We start from the raw sequence: 25,317 nt of genomic DNA on the forward strand, positions 1-25,317 counted from the left end.
AAATAAATGTAGAAAAAAATTCTTTTCCAATGGAGAACATTTGTAGTACCATGGAAATTTAATAGTTTGCTTAATAGACTCACTACTATTTACAGGAAACGAGACAGTATATTTTTTTAATTAAAAATATTTATTGGCTATTGACTTTAACGGACTTATATTAAAGGAAAAAACCATTTTTTCCAAATGTGCTAATAAGAGAAAGACCCAGAAAAATGAACAATGCTTGAGCAGACTACCCAGTGTTTTGAACATAAATAAAACTCATAAATTTTATATGGATTCTGGGATATTAATATTCCTCCAACAATGGATTTGGCATTGAACAGGAATATAAACATATGAACAAGTCTAGGCCAATATATTTCAAAGCAAGCAGATCCTTGAGAGCAGACACTCTTTCTTAACTACCCTTGCCATTCATGGAGGAGAGATTATAGGAATGTCACGGACATTCCTAACCATTAATAAAAAAAAAATAGATACCTAACACATAAAAATATAGTAACCACATAATAATTAAATACAATGTTCAGTAATGCCCACTGAAAAAATAGCAAATTATAGCCTAAGAAAGTAAAACAAATATATTCCACGCTCCTACAAAAACAAAGGTTTTTTTTGGTTCTGTTGGCTGCTTTTACAAAAACTATGTGTGGATATACTCTTACAGAAAACATGACAGAGAAAAGCCCAAAGAAAATAAAAATCACCTGTCACATCAACATGAATGTCACTCCTCTGGTGAAAGCAGAAAAAACTCATAGAATTAGAGATGATCCAGGAAGGTCTTCCCAGTCTCAGGATCTGCTGATGCCAACTCACCAACCGCTTCAGAAGTCACAGCCTGAACCTCTTTCTTGGCCCTCAAACGTCTCTACTGTTGCCTGATTCCCGGCACCACTCCATTTTTACACCAGGCCAACAGTGATCAGGACACAAGAAGGCTGCAGCGATAATCTAAAACTTTTTGTTCCCCCCACATTACAGCTAGATAGAATCTTGGAAGTTCATGTAGTCTTACCCCCCTGCCTGTCCCTGTTTGTTCAGGAGGAAATAGGCATGGAGGGGTAAGTGATCTGCCTGGTGTCACAGCTGAGCAGAACTGAAACCCAGTCTTCCAATTGCTGGGCCAGGGCTCGGTCCAAGTGAACACATGGTGAATGAATCTCCCCAAGTGATGGGGCCACAGTTATTACGTGGCGAGACTATTAATGAGCCTGAAGGGCAGACCACAGCGGATCTGTATGATCAGACGAAAGCATCTAGGCAAACTTTTGGCTCGTAACGGGCAACTCCAGGGGCTCTCAGGAGACAAGTCACACATAGATCATGTGGTCAAATGAAGGCGTGTGCCCTGGGCCAACTGACCCTAGGAGTGATGTGTGAGCCCCACATCCCATGAAGACGCGAGCCTAGTTAAGTCACAAGAACCTTTTCTGATTGATTGCAGCAGAGAGGCAGCTGGGAAGGCAGAAGTGTCCAAGATGCTCCTGAGAATATAAGGATTAAAACTAGGAAACTCTGGGGCACCTGGGTGGCTCAGTGGTTTAAGCCTCTGCCTTCGGCTCGGGTCATGATCTCAGGGTCCTGGGATAGAGCCCCGCGTCGGGCTCTCTGCTCAGTGGGGAGCCTGTTTCTCCCTCTCTCTCTGCCTGCCTCTCTGCCTACTTGTGACCTCTCTCTGTCAAATAAATAAATAAAATATTAAAAAAAAAACAAAACTAGGAAACTCCTAAATCAGCCAGATTCCTTTTATAGTCAAGAGTCATGCATCTCCAGAAGTCATGCTGCTCGTGACCAATCATCTTTCCAAGCTCTGATCCAACTCCACGAACCCATATAATCTCATCAACCCCACTTCAAGGCTGTCCCTTCACAATTAAAGCTTTTGTTTTTGACTAAATGAATCTCCATTTGCTAAAAGAGTTAGCACTTAAATACTAAAGGTCATGGTTCAGTTCTTTCTGATCAGTTTGGGTTACTTAAGTCCTGAGAAGAAATCTCTTGAGCCTCAAGTGTGCAGAGTTTGGTTCAAACGTTCCTTATTTATGGGCAGATCTCATTCTCCGATATAGATGGTTAAAGCCAAGTTCATTTCTTGTTCTCTTCTTCCCACATTCCAACAGCAGGACAGGCTCAGTGTGAAGAGTCAGACTCGAGTGTGCCAGGTCTCAAGATGCTTGCCTGCGGATGAGCTCCTTCAACTGTGCCAGTCTGTCGCTTTTTAGTGCTTCCCGGATGGAGTGGAAAAATCCAAAATAATGTTCAAAGTTGTGCATCATGAGCAGGACCCCAGCCAACAGCTCGTTGGTCACCAGCAGATGGTGGATGTACGCACGAGTATGATTCTTACAGCAGTAACAGGAACACCCTCTCACAAGTGGATCAAAGTCCTCCTGGTACCTGCCGAAGGAAGTCACAGTGATAGTCCAAACAATGAGGACTACAAGACATCCACAGCCTAGGTTATCTATTGGGCCAGTACATAAGCAATAATTAATAACCTCATTGGCAAATATAGCGCTGGGCACCTGCTTAGGATGACAATATGGTGACAAGTAAACCTAGAGCATGATGAGTCAGCAAACTTGGGAGTCTTCTCCTGACAGACCTAACCTCCTGGACTGACGCTTACAGAGAGCATCAAGAGAGAGCCCCGCGATCACTCCTGCACACTGAGCTTTGTTAGTCACACCATAAGGGCACACAGTGACAGTAAATGTTGTTCTGAAGCATGACACACTTCTCCCCCTCGCCACCAGAACTAGTACAGAAGACATGGTACAACCTTTCACTCCCAGAGTTTGTGTGTGTGGGTGGATTGCAAAGCACTTTGACATACACTGTCTTACTGAATCTCTGCAACCACTTTTGAAGACAGGCATTTTTACGGTCATTTCCCAATGAAGACCACTAGGGGGGTTTGAGAGGAAAGCCTCCAGAGCTATAGAGCCTAGGCTTGATGTCTGGCTCACAATTCACTTGGGCAAGTCACTTAACGTCCCTCTGTATCTGTTTTCTCATCTGCTATGGTAATAAGTCTAATAACAGCATCTACCTAGGGAGTTATTTTAAGAATTAAATGAATTAATATAGCAAAGTATTCTCTCTTTCTCTGTCAAATAAATAAATAAATAAATAAATAAAATCTTTAAAAAAAGGGAGAAGCTGCTTGGGTGGCTCAATCTGTTGGGTGTCTGCCTTCAGCTCGGGTCATGAGCCCAACGTTCTGAGATTGAGCCCCACGTCCGTCATTCTCCCTGCACAGCGGGGAGCCTGCTTCTCCTCCTCCCTCTGCCTGCTGCTCCCCCTGCTGTGTGCTCTCTTTCTGTCAAATAAATAAAATCTTAAAAAAACAAAACAAAACAAAACAACCCAAAGGATTTGGACATTGCTGGGCACATACTAAGCTATACTTAACACATACTACATATGTGTTACTTTTTATCAGCTATTAAAAAGAAGTTAAGGGGTGCCTGGCTGGCTCAGTCAGTAGAACATACAACTCTTGATCTCAGGGTTTTTGAGTTCAAGCCCCACTGTGGGCATGGAGCTTACCTTAAAAAAAAAGGGGGGGGGGTTAAATAATCTGACCAAGGTTACAGAGCCAATGAGTAGTGCTAGGCTCTGAACTTGAAGTCTAGTGCTCACAATAAGAAAACTACACTTTCCAGCTAAATCTATAATGTGAGGGAAGTTTAGTAGTAATCGATTTATATTACCCTACCATTTGAAAAACAGAAATGAATCTCCTTGGCTATTTTTCAAGAAGTTAAATGAGTAAACATCACCATTTCAGACCTACAATCAAGAAGTCCCTATGGAATACAGATTAGACCTAGGCTTTTCATATTCTTTCATAAGTTTTCAAGTCTGTACTATTCCTAGATAGACAACAATTAAGTCCGAATCCCTAGAATGTTCCTTTACATAAGACCAAAAACACCCCAGCACTAAAGTGAGAATACCAAACTTACAGAAAAACCTCTCAGTGGTTCACTAATAATTACTGCTTTGGGCCAAATACAAAGTTATAAGGTCTCTTAGTTCATTCTTCACAGAGGGAAATATTTTATTAAGATTTACAATTTGTATATAACCAAGATGACTTAAGTTCCTTAGAATTGAAATGCTTTGTTGTTTTTTATCTTGAAATCTTTATTTTGCTCTGACATTATTTAAAGTAATCGGAAAGAGTAAAAGACACCAGACAATGGATTTGGTCTAATCTTTCTGACAGCTCTTCTAAAACAACAGTTATCTAGCCTCGGTTTTCTGACATGACAAAGTACACAAATTCATCTGCAGAAAAAACAAGTTTTTCTGGAACTGAATTTAAGAAGGCCCAAATAATATCCAACTATAAATATTTTATGAAGTCATAAACTGAAAAGGGAACAGTTACATAAACTTTTAAAACAGACTGAAATTAAAAAGAAATCAAAATCTAAAAAAAATCCTTACTTTTTTTCCTTCAGATTAATTTCAAATGATGTCATTTCTTGGTTGCAACTGATTGTTTTAATCTTCTTTGTTTGATCCACATATTTTATTTCTTCCTGTATCCCATTTTGTTGTAATACTGAAGGACAAACCACCAAAAAGTCTTGAATAAAAATCAGATACAGACTGGCCACTGGAAGATTATTTTAGTTATATTTTATGGCCTTTGATCTTATAATTCCACTCATAAGAATTTATCCTAAGGAAATGACACAAGAAAAGTAGTAATATGGACCAAGATGATCACTGACATATTCTCTATAATATCAAAACTTGGAGATTCAACAATGTCTAAGCAAACTATGGTTACAAGTAGATAATATATAATTTTACTGTCAAGGAGTGATTTTAAGAAAACAGTTGGGGAGAGGGAGAGAGAGAGAGAGAGAGAGTGTGTGTGTGTGTGTGTGTGTGTGTGTGTGTTTGAGAGAGAGAGAGAGAAATTTGTGTGTATATACTGGAGTTATGTCTTGTCATCATATACACGCAAATTAATTGTGCTTTATAACTGCTTATGTTCCAAATAGATTAAAAGTAGAATATGGTTTTAATTTATGTATTCTGTACAGGGACCCTAGCCTTACACGGAACTCAGATTATCCAGAACTAAATGAAGACTTGAGTTGTTCCCTTAAACTCTTTAAGAAAGAACATTCCTGCATATATAAGGAAAACACCAGTCACTATGCAAAGAGCGAGCTATCTTGAACAAGGGCAAGTAAAGTTTTACTGGAAATGAGTAGTAACAAACTCAGGGCAGCCCAAGGGGAATAGGCAGACAGTCCTAAGGAGGTAATTTTGTCCAGATCAAAGGAAAAAGAGAAGTGACCTGAGCATTGAGCAGAGGGCTGTTACAATTTTGCTGCCATGAATTTGCATGCTGATGTGGGAAACCACAATAATGCCCTGGCTTTCTTGAAAATCCTTATCCTAAGGAAAAATCCATATCCTAAAATTTCTTGAAAATTCCTCTATAATTTTCACTTTATAATTGACAAAATAATTTACCACAGGGGCGCCTGGGTGGCTCAGTGGGTTAAAGCCTCTGCCTTCGGCTCAGGTCATGATCCCAGGGTCCTGGGATCGAGCCCCACATCGGGCTCTCTGCTCAGCAGGAAGCCTGCTTCCTCCTCTCTCTCTCTGACTGCCTCTCTGCCTACTCTCTTTCTGTCAAATAAATAAAATCTTAAAAAATAATAATAATAATTTACTACATATACACATATACAAATATGATTAATAATAATACTTTAATGGAAAATGTTCAAACTATTTCAACTTTTCTAATCATAAAGAAACAGCTTTCTCTAGCCAAAAAGGAATTTGTTTGTTCCAGAGAACTGAATATCAGGTTCTTAAGCTTTGAATATTCATGGTACAGAATGATTAACAGTTACCCATGTCCTTGTGGAAATACTTAGGCTTGTAAATGAATATTTTATAGTATTTGTGGTATTGCTTTTCTACCCGTACACATTATGTTCTAGTCAGTTTAAAGGACAGCAAAACTGACCTCCTGTATGTAAGAATCTGACCAATCTGATTTGTTTTGTTTCCAGAAGTAATTCAATTTAGGTTAATGGTTAGGTTGCTTTACAAAAGTGTTAACATCTTCTGGATGAAATTTTAATAACTTGTGGGGAATAAAATGAATCTTTAAGGAAGTCTCTGGCTCATGTTAAATGTAAGGCCGGAGGTGACAGAGGTAGAATTCAAAGACAACAGGAGCAGGGAAGGCAATCACACCTGTGAAGGCCAGAAGGCAGGTCAGGCGTGCAACATTCTCCAAAAAACTTGGTAGTTTTTCTAAGGGATCCTGGCCCATAGCCCATATCCCAATTCTTTTTCCACTGTCAGTCAAATGTTCAGACTCTGAAACTGATATTCTTGACTTCTGAGTAACTAATCAATACAACAAAATGGTGGTGCTTCAAAGCAATATTAGCTTTCACATCTCTGTGTGTAAAAAAAAAAAAAAAAAACCTAAGTAACACTAAGATCAGAGGGGGTGAGAAACTCCCTGTATTTTGATAGCATGGAGTTTGCAAAAAGCAGACAAGAAGTCTTCTGTGAAAAACTGAATTAACTTTTACCAAGTAGTTCAAAGGTTTTCTGTTCTTAGATTTTCATCACTATTCACTCTGAATGTTCTTTTTTCAGACTGTTAATAGAAAGGCTTTTGTTTTTCTTGGTTCTCACTCTAAGATCACTCCCTAATATTGAGCTACAGGTATAGCACTAAATACCCGGTTTTGTGTGCCGACATGCCAGAGCATACAGAGAAGAAACAAACACGGTAGTTTTCTAAAAGCCTGGCGTTACAGTATGCACATATTTCTGGCTTGTGACTCAAGACCAACAATGAAGAGGAAACTTGAGGATAACACAGAGACTAACTTTAGAAGACCTACGTGTCTCTTCAGGGTTTGGCTGGTAATCAAAGCTGAAAGTCAGGGCACATCCCCGCTCTGTCACTTGATAAGGGAAAAAACTCTCAAATAAATCCACTCCCCTTTCGATACACTCGAGGACCTCATCTGGCCGGCTGACTCCACAGATAAGCCTGTGAAAACAATAGTAAGAACACTGACGTGAGGACAATGCTAGAAATGGAAGCAGAGACTCTTCCCAGAGGGCATTAAAAGTAGTCATAATGAGGGAACCTGGATGGCTCAGTCGGTTAAGTGTCTGATTTTTGGCTCAGGTCATGATCTCAGGGTCCTGGGATTGAGCCCCACACCAGGCTCCCTGCTTAGCAGGGAGTCCGCTTCTCCCTCTCCCCCTCTTTCCCTATTCCTCTACCTCTCCCCCTGCTCATGTGCACTCTCTCAAATAAATATAATCTTTAAAAAAAAAAAAGTAGTAGTAATAACGAAACCCACCAATCACAGTTGCATGGCAGGCAACAGATAACAAGATGCGATAGAAAGAACATAGGGCTTTGGCAGCAGAGAGACCTGGGCTCGAATCCCAGTTCTGCCTTTTATTCACTTATTGTACCACTTTGGGAAGGTTTCTTAACCATTCTGGGTTTTAGTTTTATAATCTTAAAAACAGGAGCAGTAATACATACCTCACAGATTTGTTGTAAAGATTAAGGAGGTATTTGAAAAAGCACACTGTCAAGTCTCAGGACCCAAGGAGAAGTTCAATAAAGGTTAGTTTCCTTTCCCCTCCCACTCCTTCTAAAGAACCTTCCTAGTCTTCAACTGAAGTTTACACCCTATCTAACTACTACACAGATTTTTTTTTTTTTTTTTTTTTATTTGACAGAGAGAGAGATCACAAGTAGGCAGAGAGGCAGGCAGAGAGAGAGGAGGAAGCAGGCTCCCTGCAGAGCAGAGAGCCCGATGTGGGGCTCGATCCCAGGACCCTGAGATCACGACCTGAGCCGAAGGCAGCGGCTTAATCCACTGAGCCACCCAGGCGCCCCCTACACAGATTTTTTTGAGAGTGCAAAGTTATATGTCAACTATACATAAATTTTTATTTTTTTTAAGCTTTTATTTATTTGACAAAGAGAGATGGGGAGAGAGGAAACACAAGCAAGGGGAGTGTGAGAAGGAGAAGCAGACTTTCCACTGAGCAACGCGGGGATAGATTGCAGGATCCCGGGATCAGGACCTGAGCCGAATGCAGATGCTGTGACTGAGCCTCCCAGGTGCCCCTATCAATTTTTTAAAAAAAATTTTTAAAGAGTGCAATTGTGTGTTTTATTCCCCCTCAAATCTTTCCATGTTTTAAGTATATTTGCCTAGAATTTTTTATAATTGGTTCAAGAAAGACATTTTTTATCTACTGTATTCTTCATAGTTTCATTTACAAAGCAACTTTTGCTCTCAGACTTTCAACTCTGACCATAAGATCTAAGACTCTACTTGACTTTCTTTATTCTTCTTTTATTTTCTCCATTAATAAAAAGTCTGCATGGTGGAATGAGATGGTATTTTCAGAGGTAACAGGTTAAGGCACTCTGGGAGCGATCATACCACTCAGCTGGGTTTTGCCACTAAAACAAGAAGGGGAGGTGCACTAGATCAGGGTTGGCTGGGTGGCTGGCTGCTATCTTTTATGTTTGTTTTTCTACCCATAGTCCCTTTTATGAGCTTTTAAGAGAAAAGCTTACAGACTCCCTGATTTCTAAGAGAAGTCCAAAAAAGGCTTATGTAATATTAAACAACTCAAACACTTAAATAGATGCTGGTTTTTATGACTGGTTTCCTTCAACTAATGTAATGTTTTAGAACTCCTCTCCAACTGAAGCTGGCATTTCTACGCACATATAGAATGAAAACAATCCCAGCTCTCAAATCCAGTAACAGACATCTGTGAGCACTTAGCTCAAAGTCAGAAAATGACTAGAAATACGAGTGCTGAATTGTTATCTGTACCAGAACAAAATCAGCACAGGATGGAGAACAATGAATACAAGAGAGCTAGGTTAAAGCTATGGGGTAAGTGCTGCCCGGACTGCTGGAATTATCTTGCTCTGGCTGAGGTTTCCAGGGTTGTATACGTGTGTAAAAATCCATCAAACTGTACACAGATTCACACACTTTATTGCAAGTTATACCTGGATTTTTTTAAAGTGGTAACATTTATATATACTATGTACCATCCAACAACCCGAGGGGCATAAAGCAGCATCTTACAATCAAACCTCTTAATCGATCTGTAGGAAAAAAGCATGAATATTCATACCAAGTTGGATGAAAGACCAGGGTTTTAAAACAAAAAAGAAAAGAAAAAAAAGAAAAATGTGGGTAGTCTAATAAGACATCAGCTGCACTCAGAACCTTGGGATTTTGAGCTTTAAATCTTGCAGATTGTTTCTCTATACCAGTACAGAGTGAATCCTGTTTATGGAGAACTAGCCCCATTAGTTTTGCCAGTCCTATTGATTTCAAAAGTGACTTAGCTACCTGCCTCAAATCTAAGAACTTCTTCAATGTCCTTATTACTACAGCCCATGCTCATTCTGCTAGGCACCCCAGATCTGTCCTCAACTTTCCTTGATTAATGCCAGAGTTCCACATGATTTTATACCTGTCCCCAGGCACCATGTAATAATGAAGCAAGTAGACAAACACTGGCATAAAAACGAGAAGAAACAGATAACAGCTGCCCTCACTTATGAGGATCAAATAAACTAATTCACTTGGAGATTATCCTCATCTACGTCCTGAAATCAAAAGCAGGACCGCTGTGATGGAAACTCCCCCGAAAGTCGGCCTCAGCAGACTCAGCCCAGAAAGGCCATAATCAGTTCATCAAAAGACATGTTCATATAGAGACTCTGCATAATACACAATCACCAGCACTCCTGCCCTGCAGCCCCCGAGGCGTGGCCTGTGCCCTAACTGAACACTAACCTTGGTTTGTCCTCCGGCAGCTCTGCAGTGACTGATGACAGCAAGTACAGTCTAGTTTCCAGGGTTGCTGGATTCCCTTGAAAGCTGTCCAGAAGGAAGCCGCCTACGGGCCGCTTGGCCGTCTCTCGTGCTGATCTCAGCCTCTCCTCCATCACATCTCCACCTTCAATCACTCCAATGATGGCACTTTTCTGAAGGACCTAAGGGGAGAAAGGACTGAATGCTTTTAACTGTTTCCAGTAGTGGAGACCTTTGTTAAATGAACTTCACATGGAAGAGATCTCGGTGCAGCTGCTACAGTTGAACCATGAGATGGAGCTCCCTCATCCCTGGGAACCTTTCAGGCTCCAAAACACACAACTTGAAAGCCACCCAAACAGGTAAGAAAAGACTGAGGCGAAATTGAGCAATCAATACATGCAGTCATGTTTGGTCTTAGGTTAAATTAAACACACACTGAGCAAGTATGAGAGGGAAAGGACAAAAGGATCAGTTTTCATTCATTTAAATGACTATTCAGGCCTGTTTTAAGCTTGCTACCCCCAAGTCTCTCCATTAGAGAGAACTTTAAGAACACTGTGGTTGGGATAACTTACTGTCTGTTCGGAAAAAAAAATCAAACTACACCACACACCATCCTCAAAAAGAAATCCCACCCTCTAATCTAAACATACAAAAGAGTTACACAAATCTCAAAAAGATATATTCAAGTTTTTATAACCTTGGAGTAAGGAAGGTCTCCCTAAGCAAGCTAAAGCTTACCAGAAAGGCTAATCTATTTGAATACAAAACTTCTCTAGTGAAATATACTCTCAACAAAAGCAAAGGAGAGCTCACTGCTTATTGGAATAGACAGAAACTTATACCATAGAAAACCTCTAACAAATCTTCTATGGAAATGACAACCCCATAGGAATCAGGGCAGGGTATGTGAATATGAACTTCAGTAATACCAAGTAAATGTGAATGCCTACGTCCTGAAATCAAAAGCAGGACCGCTGTCCTGCTCCACATATGGAGAGCTAACCGAAGCTCACCAGGAAGGAGATACAAAATGGAAATATTTAGATACCACTTTTGCCCATCACTCTGACAAAATAGTTAAAAGAGAGCAACACTGTGGAGGTAAAAGTGTTAGAGAAATGCCACATACTCTGATAATGAGAGAGAGTAGATTAGTTCAGCTTCTTGGGAGCACTAGTAGACAATATTCTCAAAATGTCAATGCTTTTATCTTTACGTCCTAAAATTCCACTTCTAAGAATTATTCCTACAAATATATTCATTCATATGCATCAAGGTCTATTTACAAAATGTTTACAGTAATGAAAACATGGAAACAACTTAAACATACATCAATAGAACAAAGGCTTACATGAATTCTGATACACTCGTAGTACAGCTTCCTATGCAGGTGTTAGAAATAATGCAGCAGATACAGCATTATAGGCACTGACAGAAAGAGTGTTGAGCTATTGCTAAAGAAAAACAAGCACATTTCTGAACATATGATCATACTCATGTAATGAAAACCCCATACAGTAAAGCATATATAAACACTACATGTATGCAACTAAGAAGTAAAAATGCAAAGCAACAGTGGCTCTCTGGTAGAAGAGAATGGGAAGAGAGCCTGGAGTGCTGTGAAGAGGGAATTTTGCATCTCAATTTAAGTAGGAGGGACATAATCAGAAAGAACACTTGGACTGCTGTATGAAGAATGATTTAAGAGTGAGTATGGCTAAAGGATACATAGGAGGCAAGTTTAATAATTCGAGTGAAAGACGAAGAGGACCCAGTCTAAGGGAGTGGCAGTGGGTGAAGGGAGGGACAGGATCTGAAACTTCATCAGAAGGTATGATCAACAGGGGCGCCTGGGTGGCTCAGTCAGTTAGGGGTCTGCCCTGGACTTGGGTCGTGGTGTCTGGGTCCTGGGATTGAGTACCATGTCAGGCTCCCTGCTCTGCTTTTCCCTCTCCCTCCTTCTGCATGTGCTCTCTCTCTCTCTCTCTCAAATACATAAAAATCCTTAAAAGAAAAAAAAAAGAAGGTACAATTAACAAACTTGACCGATGAGTTGCCCACGGAGAGGATGAAAAGTCTAGGATGACTGCTGGCTCCTGTTTGGAAGTCCAGGAGAGGACGGGAAGAGCAAAGACAGGGAATCCTAGGAAAATGGTGGAGGGTGACACACGATGATCATTCCGTTTTGTGCATTCTGAGTTTGAGGTCAGCAGCCACTGAGGACACGTGTGCTACAAATGTGACTACCCAGGCTGGAACTGTGGAGACCTGGCACACTGCTGCCACCCCCCACGGCAGACATAGCTGACAGATACTCTCTTCCTGCTGCGCCCAGGCACAGCTCCAAGCACCATTTGCCTTCACTGGCCTAGGAGGAAAAGAAAGCCTACACCAGAATGTTGGAGAGCTTCAGTATTTAAGGGCATTCAGAATAAGAAGATCCAGTGAGTAAAAAAGGAAGAAATCACAGGAAAAGGGAAAGATGTATGCAGACATACAAAGCAGGTAGTTACACGGACCTGCCCCTAAAAGTGTCTAAATGTGACTGGCACAGCCCTATCTGGGAAACCCCCTTTCATGGACGTAAGAAGTATAATCATATAATTTATTGTTTAAAATGGAACACACGTGCCCTTTCCACCAGGCATTCAAGATGCCAAAGGAAAGAAGGCTAAGGGGAAGAAAGGGGCCCCAGCCCCTGCTGTCGAAGAAGCAGGAGACCAAGAAGGTGGTCAATCCCCTGCCTGAGGAAAGGCCCAAGAGTTTTCTCATCGGACAGGACATCCAGCCTAAAAGGGACCTCATCTGCTGTGTCCAATGGTCCCGATACATCCAGCTGCAGCGGAAAAGGGCTTTTCTCTATAAATGTCTGAAAGGTCCTCCTGCAATTAACCAGTTCACCCAAGACCTTGCCCCTGGACCGCCAAGCTACTCAACTGCTAAAGCTGGCCCACAAATACAGACCAGAGACAAAGCAAGAGAAGAAGCAGAGATTGTTGGCCTGGGCTGAAAGAAAGCAAAGGAAAGGTCTCCACTAAGATGCCACTTGTCCTTGCAGCTGGGGTTAAGAGTCACCACCTTGGTGGAAAACAAGAAGACTCAGCTGATGGCGATTGCACATGGTGTGGATCCCATTCAGCCTGTTGTCTTCCTGCCCATCCTGTGTCATAAGATGGGGGTTCCCTACTGCATTATCAAGGGGAAGGCCAAGCTGCAGCGTCTGGTCCACGGGAAGACCTGCACCACTGCTGCCTTCACACAGGTTAACTTGGAAGACAAAGGACCTTGGGCTAAGCTGCTGGAAGCTGTCAGAACCAACTACAATGACAGATATGATGATACCTGCCATCACTGGGGAGGCAATGTCCTGGATCCAGAGTCGGTGGTTCACACGGTCAAGGTGAAAAAAGGCAGAGGCTAAAAAAATGGCCACCAAATTGGGTTAAGTGTGCACCGTTGAATTTTCTGTATGTAAGAGTAATAAAAAGTGCTCTTTCAAAAAAAAAATATGAGACACATGTAAGCGTAAAAGGGGGCGCTATTAACAATCATGTCAAGACAACAGCAGATCATAGGGATAGAAAAAGGGACCACTGCACAGCAATAATGTGAAGTGTAAAGCTGACTAGCACGGAAGAGGGACTTGAGGCTCAGCCGGCTGTTGTAATAATCATGCCGTCACACTCCCTGTCCTCCCTCTACTCATGGAAACATTACTCATCCTACAAGGATAATTACTGGCTCAAAACAATTGCTAGTGAGCAACACTAACAATCAGGACCCACGGCAGTGTCCCCATGCTGAACTCTTACTGCAGATACCAAGAGTTCTATTCAGAATGACAACCAAGTTTCCTCTATGATTTTATGTACACTAACTTTATCAGTCAATTAAATTTTTTATTGGTACACTCAAGATAACAATGTTCCTCAATCTCAGGGGACTTTGCCATTGTGGGACCTGACCACTGCTCAGGATTACTCCACATAAGTGATCTCAACACTGAAATCTCCCCTCCGCTCACACCTTCTCTTCTCTCACCAGCTCTGCTCTCTCTTAGTGACTGCATCCTTTCCCAGCTTCATTCACTCTGCTACCGGGCTCTCTGGTCCACCGCCACAGCTTCGTCCTCCCCAGCCTGACATAACCAGCCACCATCAGCAAGCATTTACTGAGGGCTTACTTATGTCAGGTATTTGGTACAGGATGGAGATACAAAAAGGACATTCAAAAATTGAGTTTAAGGAAGTCACAATCTAATGAAGACAAGCACATACAGAAATCATCGCACTACGAAATGACTGGAGCTATAATACAGTCACATACAAATTAAAGGAGGTGGCTGAGGATGAACAGAACTTCCTAGAAGGGTCAGGGACAGTTTCCTAGAATGAGGAATGGAATGCAATGAGCCAGATCTGGAAGCAAGAGACACAATATGGCTGGAGATAAGAAAAAAAGAAATAGTCAAGAAGGAAGTCCGTGTACAGCCCCAGCAGAATGAAACAGGTTATGCCTCAGGGAACTGCGGGTGACTAAGAAGGGCCACAGCCAGAGGAGAAAGTGGTCGGCACCGAGCTGGAGGAATAGGCAGAGGCCATGTCACATAAGACTTGAAATAGAGAGTCATTAAATTTTCTTTGGGAAGTCGTTATGGGATCCTATTTGTGTTTTATGAAGATCTCTCAGATAGCAGGGCTGAAGATGGATTCGATGGAAACAAGAAGAGACAGAATAATTAAAAGGTAATGTCTACATAAGAGATGATGAAGTTATTATGCCTCAAGGTGGTGATAAGAAAGATGGGGAGATGGGGGCAGATCCTGGATATATTTAGGGAGACGGAATCAAGAAGAAGCAAACCACTGGATATTAAACCGGGTATTAAAAAGAGCCTTGAATGTGGAATTTAAGAAACAAAACAGATGAACATAGGGGAAGGGAGGGAAAAAATTTAGACAAAATCAGGGAGGGAGACAAAACATAAGAGACTCTTAAACTCTGGAAAACAAACTGATGTTTGCTGAAGGGGCGGTAGATGCGGGGATGGGGTAACTGGGTGACGGGCATTAAGGAGCACATGTGATGTAATGAGCACTGGGTATTATATATGACTGATGAATCGCTAAACTCTACCTCTGAAACTAATAATATACTCTATGTTTATTAATTGATTTCAAGTAAAATTTTTTTTAAAAGGGAAGACTCAAATTGCTGGGCTGAGGACCTTGGTGGCTACTATGAACTGAGACAGGAAAAGGTTTGAGGAGATCAGGTACTGAGTTTGGTTACCTGAGTTTGAGGTGCATGTGAAGGGATATTCTAGTAGAACCCAGCTGAAGTCCACTTTATGTCATTCTGAAGCCATGCAGAGCAAGCTTGATTACCCATGCAATTTCAGAATTATTCAGCAAATGAAACCAAGGTGAGGCTGCCCAGGGAAAACACCCAGAGTGGGGTGAAAAAAGAGCCCAAGACAGAATTCTAGAGAGTTAGGATACTTGTGGTTCAGGAAAAGAAAATAGGGGAGTAAGAGATCAGGAATTGAGAAGCAGAGAAGCAGGAGGAGCAGAGAAGGCAATAGTATGGAACATCAGTAAGCGAGAGTTTCAAACAGAAAGGAGGGGTGGGCGGCGCATCCTTACCTCTGACTCTTCCTGTAGCCGTAGACAATTATCCAGGAATAGAAGCGATCGATCAACAGACTTTCTGGCTCTTTTTATGGAAGTGGCTTCCTCACAAGATGCCTCTCCATCTGAGAGACACTGGAACCAGTCTGGCTGAAGGGCCTGCTGAATTGCCATGAACTTGGAAGTAGTCATTTCCATTCGTCCCCCAAGACCCCACACGGACACAGACTGCCATGGAACAAAATGGTGAGGAATCAGCAAGAGTAAAATGTAAATCAAAAGGAAATAGTAAAATGATAAAGCAATACTGAATTTGATTCTTTATAAATGGAGACATGGTGGCATTTTATTATCTTAGACACGGAGTGTAGAAGAAGCTTCCTGTATTATATCCTAATTCTCTGAGCATCTTATAGCTCATAGAGAATCCATCAGTGGTCACACAGCCAGCTTCTGAGCTAGTCCCAAGAATTCTTTGTTATACTTTTCCAGTTCAGTGTTCCATTCTCTGAGACCCCACACAATGCATGTTGTCCCTAAACAGATTCACAGACTTTGATCTTTCCCTATCTTTGATCACATTGTTCCTTTTGACTGAAATGCCCTCCTCCTACTTCCCTGCCTGGTAAAATACCATGCATCCATCAAAACAAAGTTCAAATATCATCTACTCTACTGAGCCCCCAAAACCTATCTGGGCATAATCCATCACTCACTCTTCTAAGCTCCTACAGCAATTTGTACTTACATCTTTTATAGAAACGACAGTACTGAGAATCCCAATTCATGTTTGTGCCCCAAAAGCCTAGCCTAGGGCTTCATACATTAGTGAAGGTTAGTAAATGTTTACTAGCTCGAGTTAGATACAGATACAAAGAAGTCAGAATGTACAGAAGCATCTCTACATAATGTTCTTTCTTTGGTTACTCCTTCCCGTATAGTATCTTTCTTCTTAGAACAGACTGACAAGGACATAAATGGGGAAGCCACATAGAGTCTTTTTATTCTGGCCTAAGGCTTAAGAACATCGTTTAAATGAATCCTCTCTCCCTTACAAATGGGGGTAGATAATTGAGGTAAAAATATTCTTTTGGATTAAAATTACAAAATAAAAAGAAGTTTAAAGCAGAATAATTTAAAATACTTCATCTTAGATAAGATTAATTGACATCAATAAAGTGGGTACAAGAAAAGAAGTTGCATTTGTAAAGCAGGAGCACATGCGGAGGACTTGCCAGGGCGTAGTGCTCAGGGACAAGACCACTGTGCCATGTCTCAGGTGGAAACTTTTAACGAAGTCCTTTTGATACTGTTCTACATTAGCTAAAATCTCTGGCTGCGCACCCAAGCTTTTTCAAATGCTATTCTAAAAGCAAGCAGTATTATACCGAGATTCTACTATATATAGTCATACATGTGATAACACTCATCAGCAACTTTCCTAGCGCTTCCTGAGGTTGTTAAAACTGCAAATAAAGCATGGCATAAAAAAACTAGTGCTTTCTACGATCATAGCAATTTCTTTTTTTGCCACGTACTTGACCCTCTTTCATCCCCCAATTTTTTGTAAGAATGAAAATGCTGAGGCTATATTCCTCACCTTAACCCCATCTGCAGGCAGCCCTACTTTAATTCCTATAAACCACTCATGCCATTACATTCGTCGAAATAAAAAGAAGGTATAAAGAGGCCAGGAATGGGCTAGCATCCTGGGCAGTGGGATCTAGCATTGAAAGGATACAATAGGCTGACTTTTAGGACAAAGCTGCAGCCCTGGAGGCCCTTCTGAGAACACACCTTGTTTGTTACATAACCGGCTGGGCAGGGGCTGACTGGATCATGCAGGGAACAGTACAAGAGCGATTCTGGCATGCCTGTACAAACATAAAAAAGAACTCCTGAAAGCACTTACATCAACAATTGCACTGTGCTGTAATGGACAGCAGCTTCATATACGTACTGCTGGATAAAGCATCTCTAGAAACAGTACCCTGTTCATAATTACAAGAGGTCTGCCAATATGAATGAAAAGATTACCTTTAAAATCTACTCATTTGAAAAAAGAAGTAAATGTTCGTGTCTAACGACTAATGAGTTGCTACAAAAGAAAAGTGTATCTTAAAGTATCAAATACAATAAAAATGTTTAGTGGCATATTGACCCTACTTGATTTGTCTTAAAAAATATATAATATCAAGCATGTTAATTTTAGGTACCATCCAATGGAACTAGCCACTGGAAAGACAAAATGATATGGTCAAAAGGTAATCTCACTAATAATAAAGCCATCCCACATCATAGGACCTAGGGGCAGAATTACAGGGAAGCTATAAGACACTGAAAATGGACTGAATTCTCAGTAAGTTTCACTGACTCAAGATGACAATTTCTTGGGTTCTTCGGTCAAAAATACAGTCATTTAAAAAAAATTTTTAAGTGTTTACTAACCCATATGTGCTTAAATTTCCCATGCTACCTTACATTTTCATTAAAAAATTTTTTTTTCACTGAAAAAAGGCCCAGAAAACAAAGCGAGCAAAAAACAAAAAACAACTCCGCAGTTCTCCACCTATTTTCCCACAATTTCAATTACTATAGTTATCTCTAGAAAGCTTTTTAAGCTATTTTCACTTAATTATATGCTTGTGTACTTTAAAGCTGGTTTTAAAATTGGATTCAACCCAAGGAAAACATTACATAAATCCTTCTACTTAAAAACAGGGCCTTGTGACCAACGAGTCATCATGCAATTTCCCGACAGAAGCAGAGGACCGAATAACCAATGGAAACAGAATTTTCATTCACTTAAATGAGTCTTAGATATTGGGAGACAGCTCAGGACAAAGTGGTCTGCAGAAGAATGGATTCTCTAGCTGTCAATGTGAAGCTTTTCCTATAAACAAATGGACACACACATCTATTTCTGGAACAAAAGAGAATATTAACATACCAAATACAGCTACAGATAAACACTTCATCTTCTGCTTCATCTTATGTTTTAGGCTCAAACATGGCTAGACCGCTTTGGATCTTAGGTATATCCCATGCAATTTCTTACCTCTGGGTCTTTGCTCTGTGCCTGGGATGTCTGCCTACACCTCTCTATCCCCGCCACTGTGCCCACCTCCCGACCTGGCTAAGTTCTACTTTTCCTTGACTCAGATAAAGTACCCCTTCTTCCTCCCTCTCTCAAGAATCCTTTCCTTAATCTGACCCCTGTCCACATGAACCCTACAGCAAGTTATGTGCTCCTCCCTCTGGCCTCTCCTGGTACATGTACATATTCCTAATCCTGCAAAAGAGGTCCCTGCATCGTACTAGAATTACGTATTTGTCTTTATTCCAGACAGGCTCTGAGTTCCACTTGGGAAGCAACTGTTTCTACTCATCTTTGAATCCCCAGTGCATAGTTCTTAGATGCCCAATAAATGCTCATTAAACTAATGAATAAGTAAGTGTATGAATACAAGATCAGACCAAACTTCAAATTAATACGTCACAAGGCAAACACAAATAACCAAATTTTTACCTATAAACTTTCCAATTCCTTCCTTATATTCTGCCAAGACTTCATGGTGTTCTGCCCTATAAGCAAAACAGAAAAATACATAATAATGAATCATTCTACAGACACTATGCAACAACTGGAACCTACTTCTCTGTACCCAAACAAGCTACATGACAGTAAATGTGGTCTTGAACAACAAAGTACGCCATTATTCAAGAGTCCCAACTCATTAGGCTGTGTTTATTAGCCAGTGTACAGGTCTTCAATTTACAACTTGTTCAGGGCGAACAGAAATTGGCAAAGATCAACCACTTCCAAATGCCCGGATTTTCTTCCTCCCCTCTCCCCTTTAAAATCACTATTATTAACAAAATATTGCAGAGTTATTTCATCATACAGCAGGTTCTTCAATTAAGTATAAAGTCAGTACATACATTATATAAAATGATCTAACTCCATTAGTTTTGTTTTCATTAAGCAGGACTATCAAGGACATGTGCAGACACAGGGAAACGTCTAAGACTGGTGCATGAAGACAGCCTCTACAGTCCAAGTTTAATTCTCACAGTGCATTCCCTGCCCTGTCACCTCTGGGAGTGGTGGCAATGAGGGCCACCATCCTGGCACCGCTGGATCAGAGGACTAGTGAAGCAGCTCTGACATGTAGGTCTGGCCTATGGCTTCCAGATTAGGGCCAGATGATGTATAACACTTGATATCTCCTGATTTCATTCTCAAAATCTATAAATTTTGTGCACATAATCAAAAAAGTCTTTCTCTTTACTGCACCTTATTGAGGTATCTGAGGGGCTGGCAGAGTTGCTACTTAAGTGATTGGGTCTAACACTTACAATGAGGACAGCGTAAGCTGAGCCATGGCAGGAAGCCCATGGATAGTATGCAGTGTCTGATGGGTCAGGTGTGGGGCAGAGCCGGTCTTGGTGTACAGAAGGCAGGCTGGAATGTCCATGGTGCGGTCCCCTGCTTTGCCCAGGTTTTTTATTTTTCCTAGGCGACAGCCATTAACAACCTTGGTAAGACTCAGCTTCATCCTAAGGGATTCCTCTAGGTCCTGATAAGAAAAGAACAGTAAATTCAGGAGTTCCATGACATCAAAGGCTAAGCACTTTACAAAGCAACCTACACGATGATGAATGACAGCATGTTTATTACTACTTCCAGTCTACAACTGTTTTAGATATTGGGAAGAAGGAAATGGAAGAAGACAGAGAGTAAGACAACTTCCCCCCAAAGACCCAGAGCAAAATGATGACATCACCCACATTTAAATTCAGTGGTGGAATTTTTATCTGTACTGATGAAAATCAAACAAATGGAAGGACAGGAGTAAGGACTAATCACAGAAAGAGTGTGCAATCTTTCCCCAGAGGCTAGTTTTCAGCCTTGAAAATGTGTATAGAAGAAGGCCACACTGTTTAGGCCATACTAATTACTAATTTGATCCATTTTTCCATTCCCCAATTTGAGAGAATACTAGGCAACATAACAATTTCTCCTAATATGTTGTTAAATAAAGAAAGCAGGTTCCAAAACAGCATCCTGGTGTTTACTAAATCATATGGAACAATATACACCAAAAGATAGAGATTATCTCTGACAGTTGAGATGATTTTCCACTTTGTTCTTATATGGTATCCAAATAAAAGTGAGAAAACACATGGAGCATACATGCAATTCATAAGCAATTCAGCATTACTTTTTATCAGGGATCTTGGCGGACTAGCCTCTGGTCCTTCTGTGTAACAGCCCTGAGGCTGATCTTGTCCATACAGCTAGCACAGATCCATCCTCAGAGTCAGGCTCAAACAAACCATCTCAAAGACTGAACAACAAAATCAGAATCACATTACTTAATCTGAGAACCAAAAAAGGAAGGAGGACCAGTTACTGTATTCATGCCCTGTAGGGTACCACACAGGAATCCAAATGCCACATGAGCATATTGTCTGGAATAGGAAGGGTAAGTAATGATTAGATATGTAAAGAAAACTGAAGGGAAACCCACTGGTTCTGTAATACAACCAAATCAGATTCCCCAAGGTTAAACACAGGCACTCTCCAAGAGAGAAGCAGCAGCTAAATCTGGAAGCCCAGACTCTTGGCTTCCAAGACTTAGCTTTCTCTTGGGGACCTTTTAGACCTATCTTTGTGGAAGGAAAAAAATGAACATATTCTAGGAGTCCCTATCTCCTAACAGAAGAGTTTCAAATGTGATTAATCATCTGCTCGATTCTGAAAGCATTTTCTCCTATCTCCTTTTCCCGCTGTTCCCTCAATTGAAGAAATAGATGTCTTCATTCTTAACCCCAGGTCTGGTTGGGAGCTCTAGAGGACATTGGCCACCATGTTCTTAGATGCAGAGATGGGTTCTTCTGTGACACAATGCACAAAACTTTAATCCCCATATTTTTAAAGATAAAATTCAAAATCCTCAGCTTAGTGTACTGAACCCACTAGGTCAGCTAGAGAGGAATATCCACTTGGCTCTCTCCACAGTGCAGGACTCTGATGCTATGTACTCACATCTGCTGTTTGGGTTTTTTTTTTTGGAAGATTTTATTTATTTATTTGACACAGAGAGAGAGATCACAAGTAGGCAGAGAGGCAGGTAGAGAGGGAGGGGGAAGAAGGCTCCCTGCCGAACAAAGAGTCCAATGCGGGGCTCGAATCCAGGACCCTGAGACCATGACCTAAGCCGAAGGCAGAGGTTTACCCCTCTGAGCCACCTGGGTGCCCCTGTTTGGAGCTTCTTAAGAGTCCCATCCTAATGACAATAAATCAACATGTCACCAAAAAAAAGGCAAACAAGGATAAGTAGACGGCTGCATTTAAGAAAAAGTATTATAATAGATAAATTGCTATTGTCAGTGATTCTCTGTGTCATGAAAATGAATACAACTATTAGAAGGCATTAGAAAATGCCTTTCAACTGGAAATAAATATTTAAAAAAAAAAAACATGCAACTTTGCCCAGAGCTAGAAGAACCACACTTTCCTTTCCCCATTCACTGTTCAGGTTATGGTAATTTTTATAAGTGCACCAATTCTCTAAGGACTCAAATACAACAAGTTTTTATTATGGAGTAACATAAACAGAAATATGCACATACACATATGCATGTACTTTTTTTAAAAACATGCTTTGGGAGGGATATAATCTAAACCAAGCAAATTTCTCAAGAAACAAACCAATAGCCTCCAAAATATCAACTGACTTTTATTTGCCTTTGTCATCACCCTTTACCCTGTGAGTCACTCACTGTAGGTATCTTCTAAGATTTGTGCTGTTATGCTTTTCTTTTTTTTTTTTTAATATTTTATTTATTTATTTGACAGATTGCAAGTAGGCAGAGAGGCAGGCAGAGAGAGAGGGGGAAGCAGGCTCCCCACTAAGCAGAGAGCCTAAAGCGGGGCTCGATCCCAGGACCCTGGGATCATGACCTGAGCTGAAGGCAGAGGATTTAACCCACTAAGCCACCTAGGCGCCCTGTGTTTTGCTTTTCTAAGTATACATTCACACTTCACTTTTACAGAGTTCCTGGGGAAGTCTTAAGGAAAAGCCATTAAAAAAATAATCTGGAAATGCTTCATGGAAAAACGTTTATCACTTTCAGGATAAGTGATAAGCTGTCAATGGATGAGTCTTCACGAGGACTAACAGAGATTCCCTGCACCTCTGGTAGCATTGTACCTGTCCTAACACTTCCAGTGTCACACGTGCCCCGCCACGCCCCAGAATTCCCTCAGAAGAAGGGATTTCTAAAATTTTTTTAGATGAATTCTCTATAGACTGTCATGACTGTGGTATACTAAGGGAAAAGAGCAAGCTTAGGCAAGCACACGTTTCAAAAGAAACAAACCCGTTTCAAAGAAAAACCGTATATATATTTATAAACACACATGTAAACATACATGCTACTACGTTTGTATATGCATAGAAAAAAGTCTGAAGGACTTCTAAACAATATGGTGCACTGAGTTGACTCAGAAAGACACAGAAATGATGGACTTTAAAATTCTAGTAAACAGGGGTGGCTGGGTGGCTCAGTCGTTAAGCGCCTGCCTTCAGCTCAGGTTATGATCTCTGGATCCTGGGATGGAGCCCTGCATTGAGCTCTCTGTTCAGTGGAGAGCCTGCTTTTCCCTCTCCCACTCCCTGTGCTTGTGCTCCCTCTCTCGCTGTCTTTCTCTCTCTGCAGATAAATAAAGTCTTAAAATATTTTAATAAATAAATAAATAAGTAAAATTCTAGTAACAATAACAGAAGATGAGACAGAGACTATTCAGAGGTAGAATATTCTAAAATCTTTACACTATTTGGGAGGGGAGAGAGAGATAATGAATCATGTCAAACTGTTAAGTATGTGCGTCAAAAATTTCAAAGTAACCATTAAAAGATTGGTGACAGAATGCATAATTTCTTTTTTTTTTTTTTAAAGATTTTATTTATTTGACAGAGAGAGAGGTCACAAGTAGGCAGAGAGGCAGGCAGAGAGAGAGGAGGAAGCAGGCTCCCTGCAGAGCAGAGAGCCCGATGCGGGGCTCGATCCCAGGACTCTGAGATCATGACCTGAGCCGAAGGCAGCGGCTTAATCCACTGAGCCACCCAGGCGCCCCAGAATGCATAATTTCTGAAACCACTGGTGAGGGATGGGGGATGATAAAAAAAAAACTGATTAATATAAAAAAGGCAAGAAAGAGGAAAAAAGAACAAAAAGCACATCAAATATAGAAATACAAAATAAGATGGCAGAAGTAAATTTAAATATGCCAGTCATCACAATACAAGTTAACAATTTCACATAATGACAATAGTAGCAATTAACATTTATTGGGCATTTACTGTCTTTTACATATTAACCCTGCTAAAATGTATCATCAAATTGACCTCGTAAGACAGATGCTATTATTAAGTGCATTTCACACATAAGATACTGAGGGTAATAGAGTCACCATCTGGGAAGAGGCAGAACCAGGACTTAAATCACGGAAGTTTGGCTCTAGAGGTTGTATCTACTTGGCCGACAGCCAATTAGAAGTTCCATCTTGTCCATACACATATGCAATTTTACATATTAACTGTAATGTTAAGGTACAATTTTATAGCCATGTTTTCCATTTTGTGTAGTGTTCCTATTCTTGTTTTCCCTTATTTTCTTTCTCTGCCTCTACTCATCCTCCCAGCCTCTACAGTCTTTTTCCATACTCATACAAATATTTAAACATACTCGTATATGGGAGGGGATTTTTTTTTTTTTTTTAATGGAAACATACCACACGGTATGTACTTCTCCACAATTTGCTTTTTCCCGGGAGGAAATGGATATCTTTCCTGGAGAAGAGAGACAGAACTTACCCTTTTAAAATAACTACTTCATGATATTACATAAATTGGATGGGACACAATTTATTAAAAAATCATCATTCTGATGGACACTCAAGTTACAGAGCAGGTCCTGTGATCTCTACAATAGTACGATGACGCAACTTCCCTGATCTCATTTTCACCCATCTCAAGTCTAGCTTAGTTTATGTTTCCTGGCAAAGCGCTATGTTTATATTGATTTTTCTTCGTGACGACATTCCAATGATTTAGGTTTGCCAATAGGTAAATCCAGGGTCCGCGTTACTAAGGTTTCTTCGGGCCATAGAGCCACAAAGCTGAGTTCAAAACTCCCACTGTAAACCACTGCCCTGACAAACCCACGTATCCTAGGAAGTACTGCCTCCGGGAACATCTAAGTTCAGCCAAAAAAGGATGGATTTTTCTTCATTCCATGGGCCCCCTCCAGTGGCCCCGACCTCACGAAGCCCTTAGCAGAAGGATTCGAGATCGTCCCAACCCTCCTAAGTATTCTGTGCAGTCCAGAAAACACTTCCGCCTGAGAGCCTGATTCTTGAGCAGAGGCGGGTAATGGAAAGGAGGTCCTTTGCTTTCTGAGATGCAGTGAAGCTTACACGATTTGGGAGAATCTGGACTTAGAGAAGCCAAGATCCGCCAGGACAGCCAGAAAAGGGAAAGCGAAACATGTCAGGATTCTAACTACAGTTACTGCAACACAACGAGTACGCGTCTGGGCGCGACGCGACTCATCCGCGCGTGGTAGCCCTCATTCTAACAGGAAAAGGGGGCACTTACCTGCACACCTCCCAACTTGTTTTCGCCTTGAGACCCCTCAAACTCCTCGTAGTTCCCTACCACGTGTCCGGCTTACAGAATTCTCGGCCCCCTAAACCACCGCCTCCACGGCTGAGC

At 41.0% G+C, this 25,317-nt stretch overlaps 1 protein-coding gene and 1 pseudogene across 2 annotated transcripts; one reads left to right on the plus strand and one right to left on the minus strand.

Moving 5' to 3' along the window:
• Positions 1-25,303, minus strand: QTRT2 (queuine tRNA-ribosyltransferase accessory subunit 2). 2 transcript variants are annotated; one of them, XM_046003806.1, is made up of 9 exons: positions 25,201-25,303; positions 19,892-20,112; positions 19,062-19,117; positions 17,330-17,406; positions 15,548-15,760; positions 9,879-10,078; positions 6,918-7,069; positions 4,468-4,609; positions 1-2,406 (listed from the first exon to the last, which is right to left on the minus strand). In XM_046003806.1, the coding sequence occupies exons 2-9, from the start codon at positions 20,089-20,091 to the stop codon at positions 2,175-2,177; spliced, it is 1,272 nt and encodes a 423-aa protein (XP_045859762.1). In that variant the 5' UTR covers positions 20,092-20,112; positions 25,201-25,303; the 3' UTR covers positions 1-2,174. The 2 variants fall into 2 exon arrangements, with proteins under 2 accessions (XP_045859762.1, XP_045859763.1); XM_046003807.1 differs by having other exon boundaries at positions 2-2,406; positions 4,468-4,585.
• On the plus strand, positions 12,556-13,348 carry LOC123940867 (annotated as a pseudogene).
• Positions 25,304-25,317: the final 14 nt, after the last annotated feature.

This window comes from Meles meles, chromosome 4, assembly GCF_922984935.1.
Source record: "Meles meles chromosome 4, mMelMel3.1 paternal haplotype, whole genome shotgun sequence".
Taxonomy (NCBI): Eukaryota; Metazoa; Chordata; class Mammalia; order Carnivora; family Mustelidae; genus Meles; species Meles meles.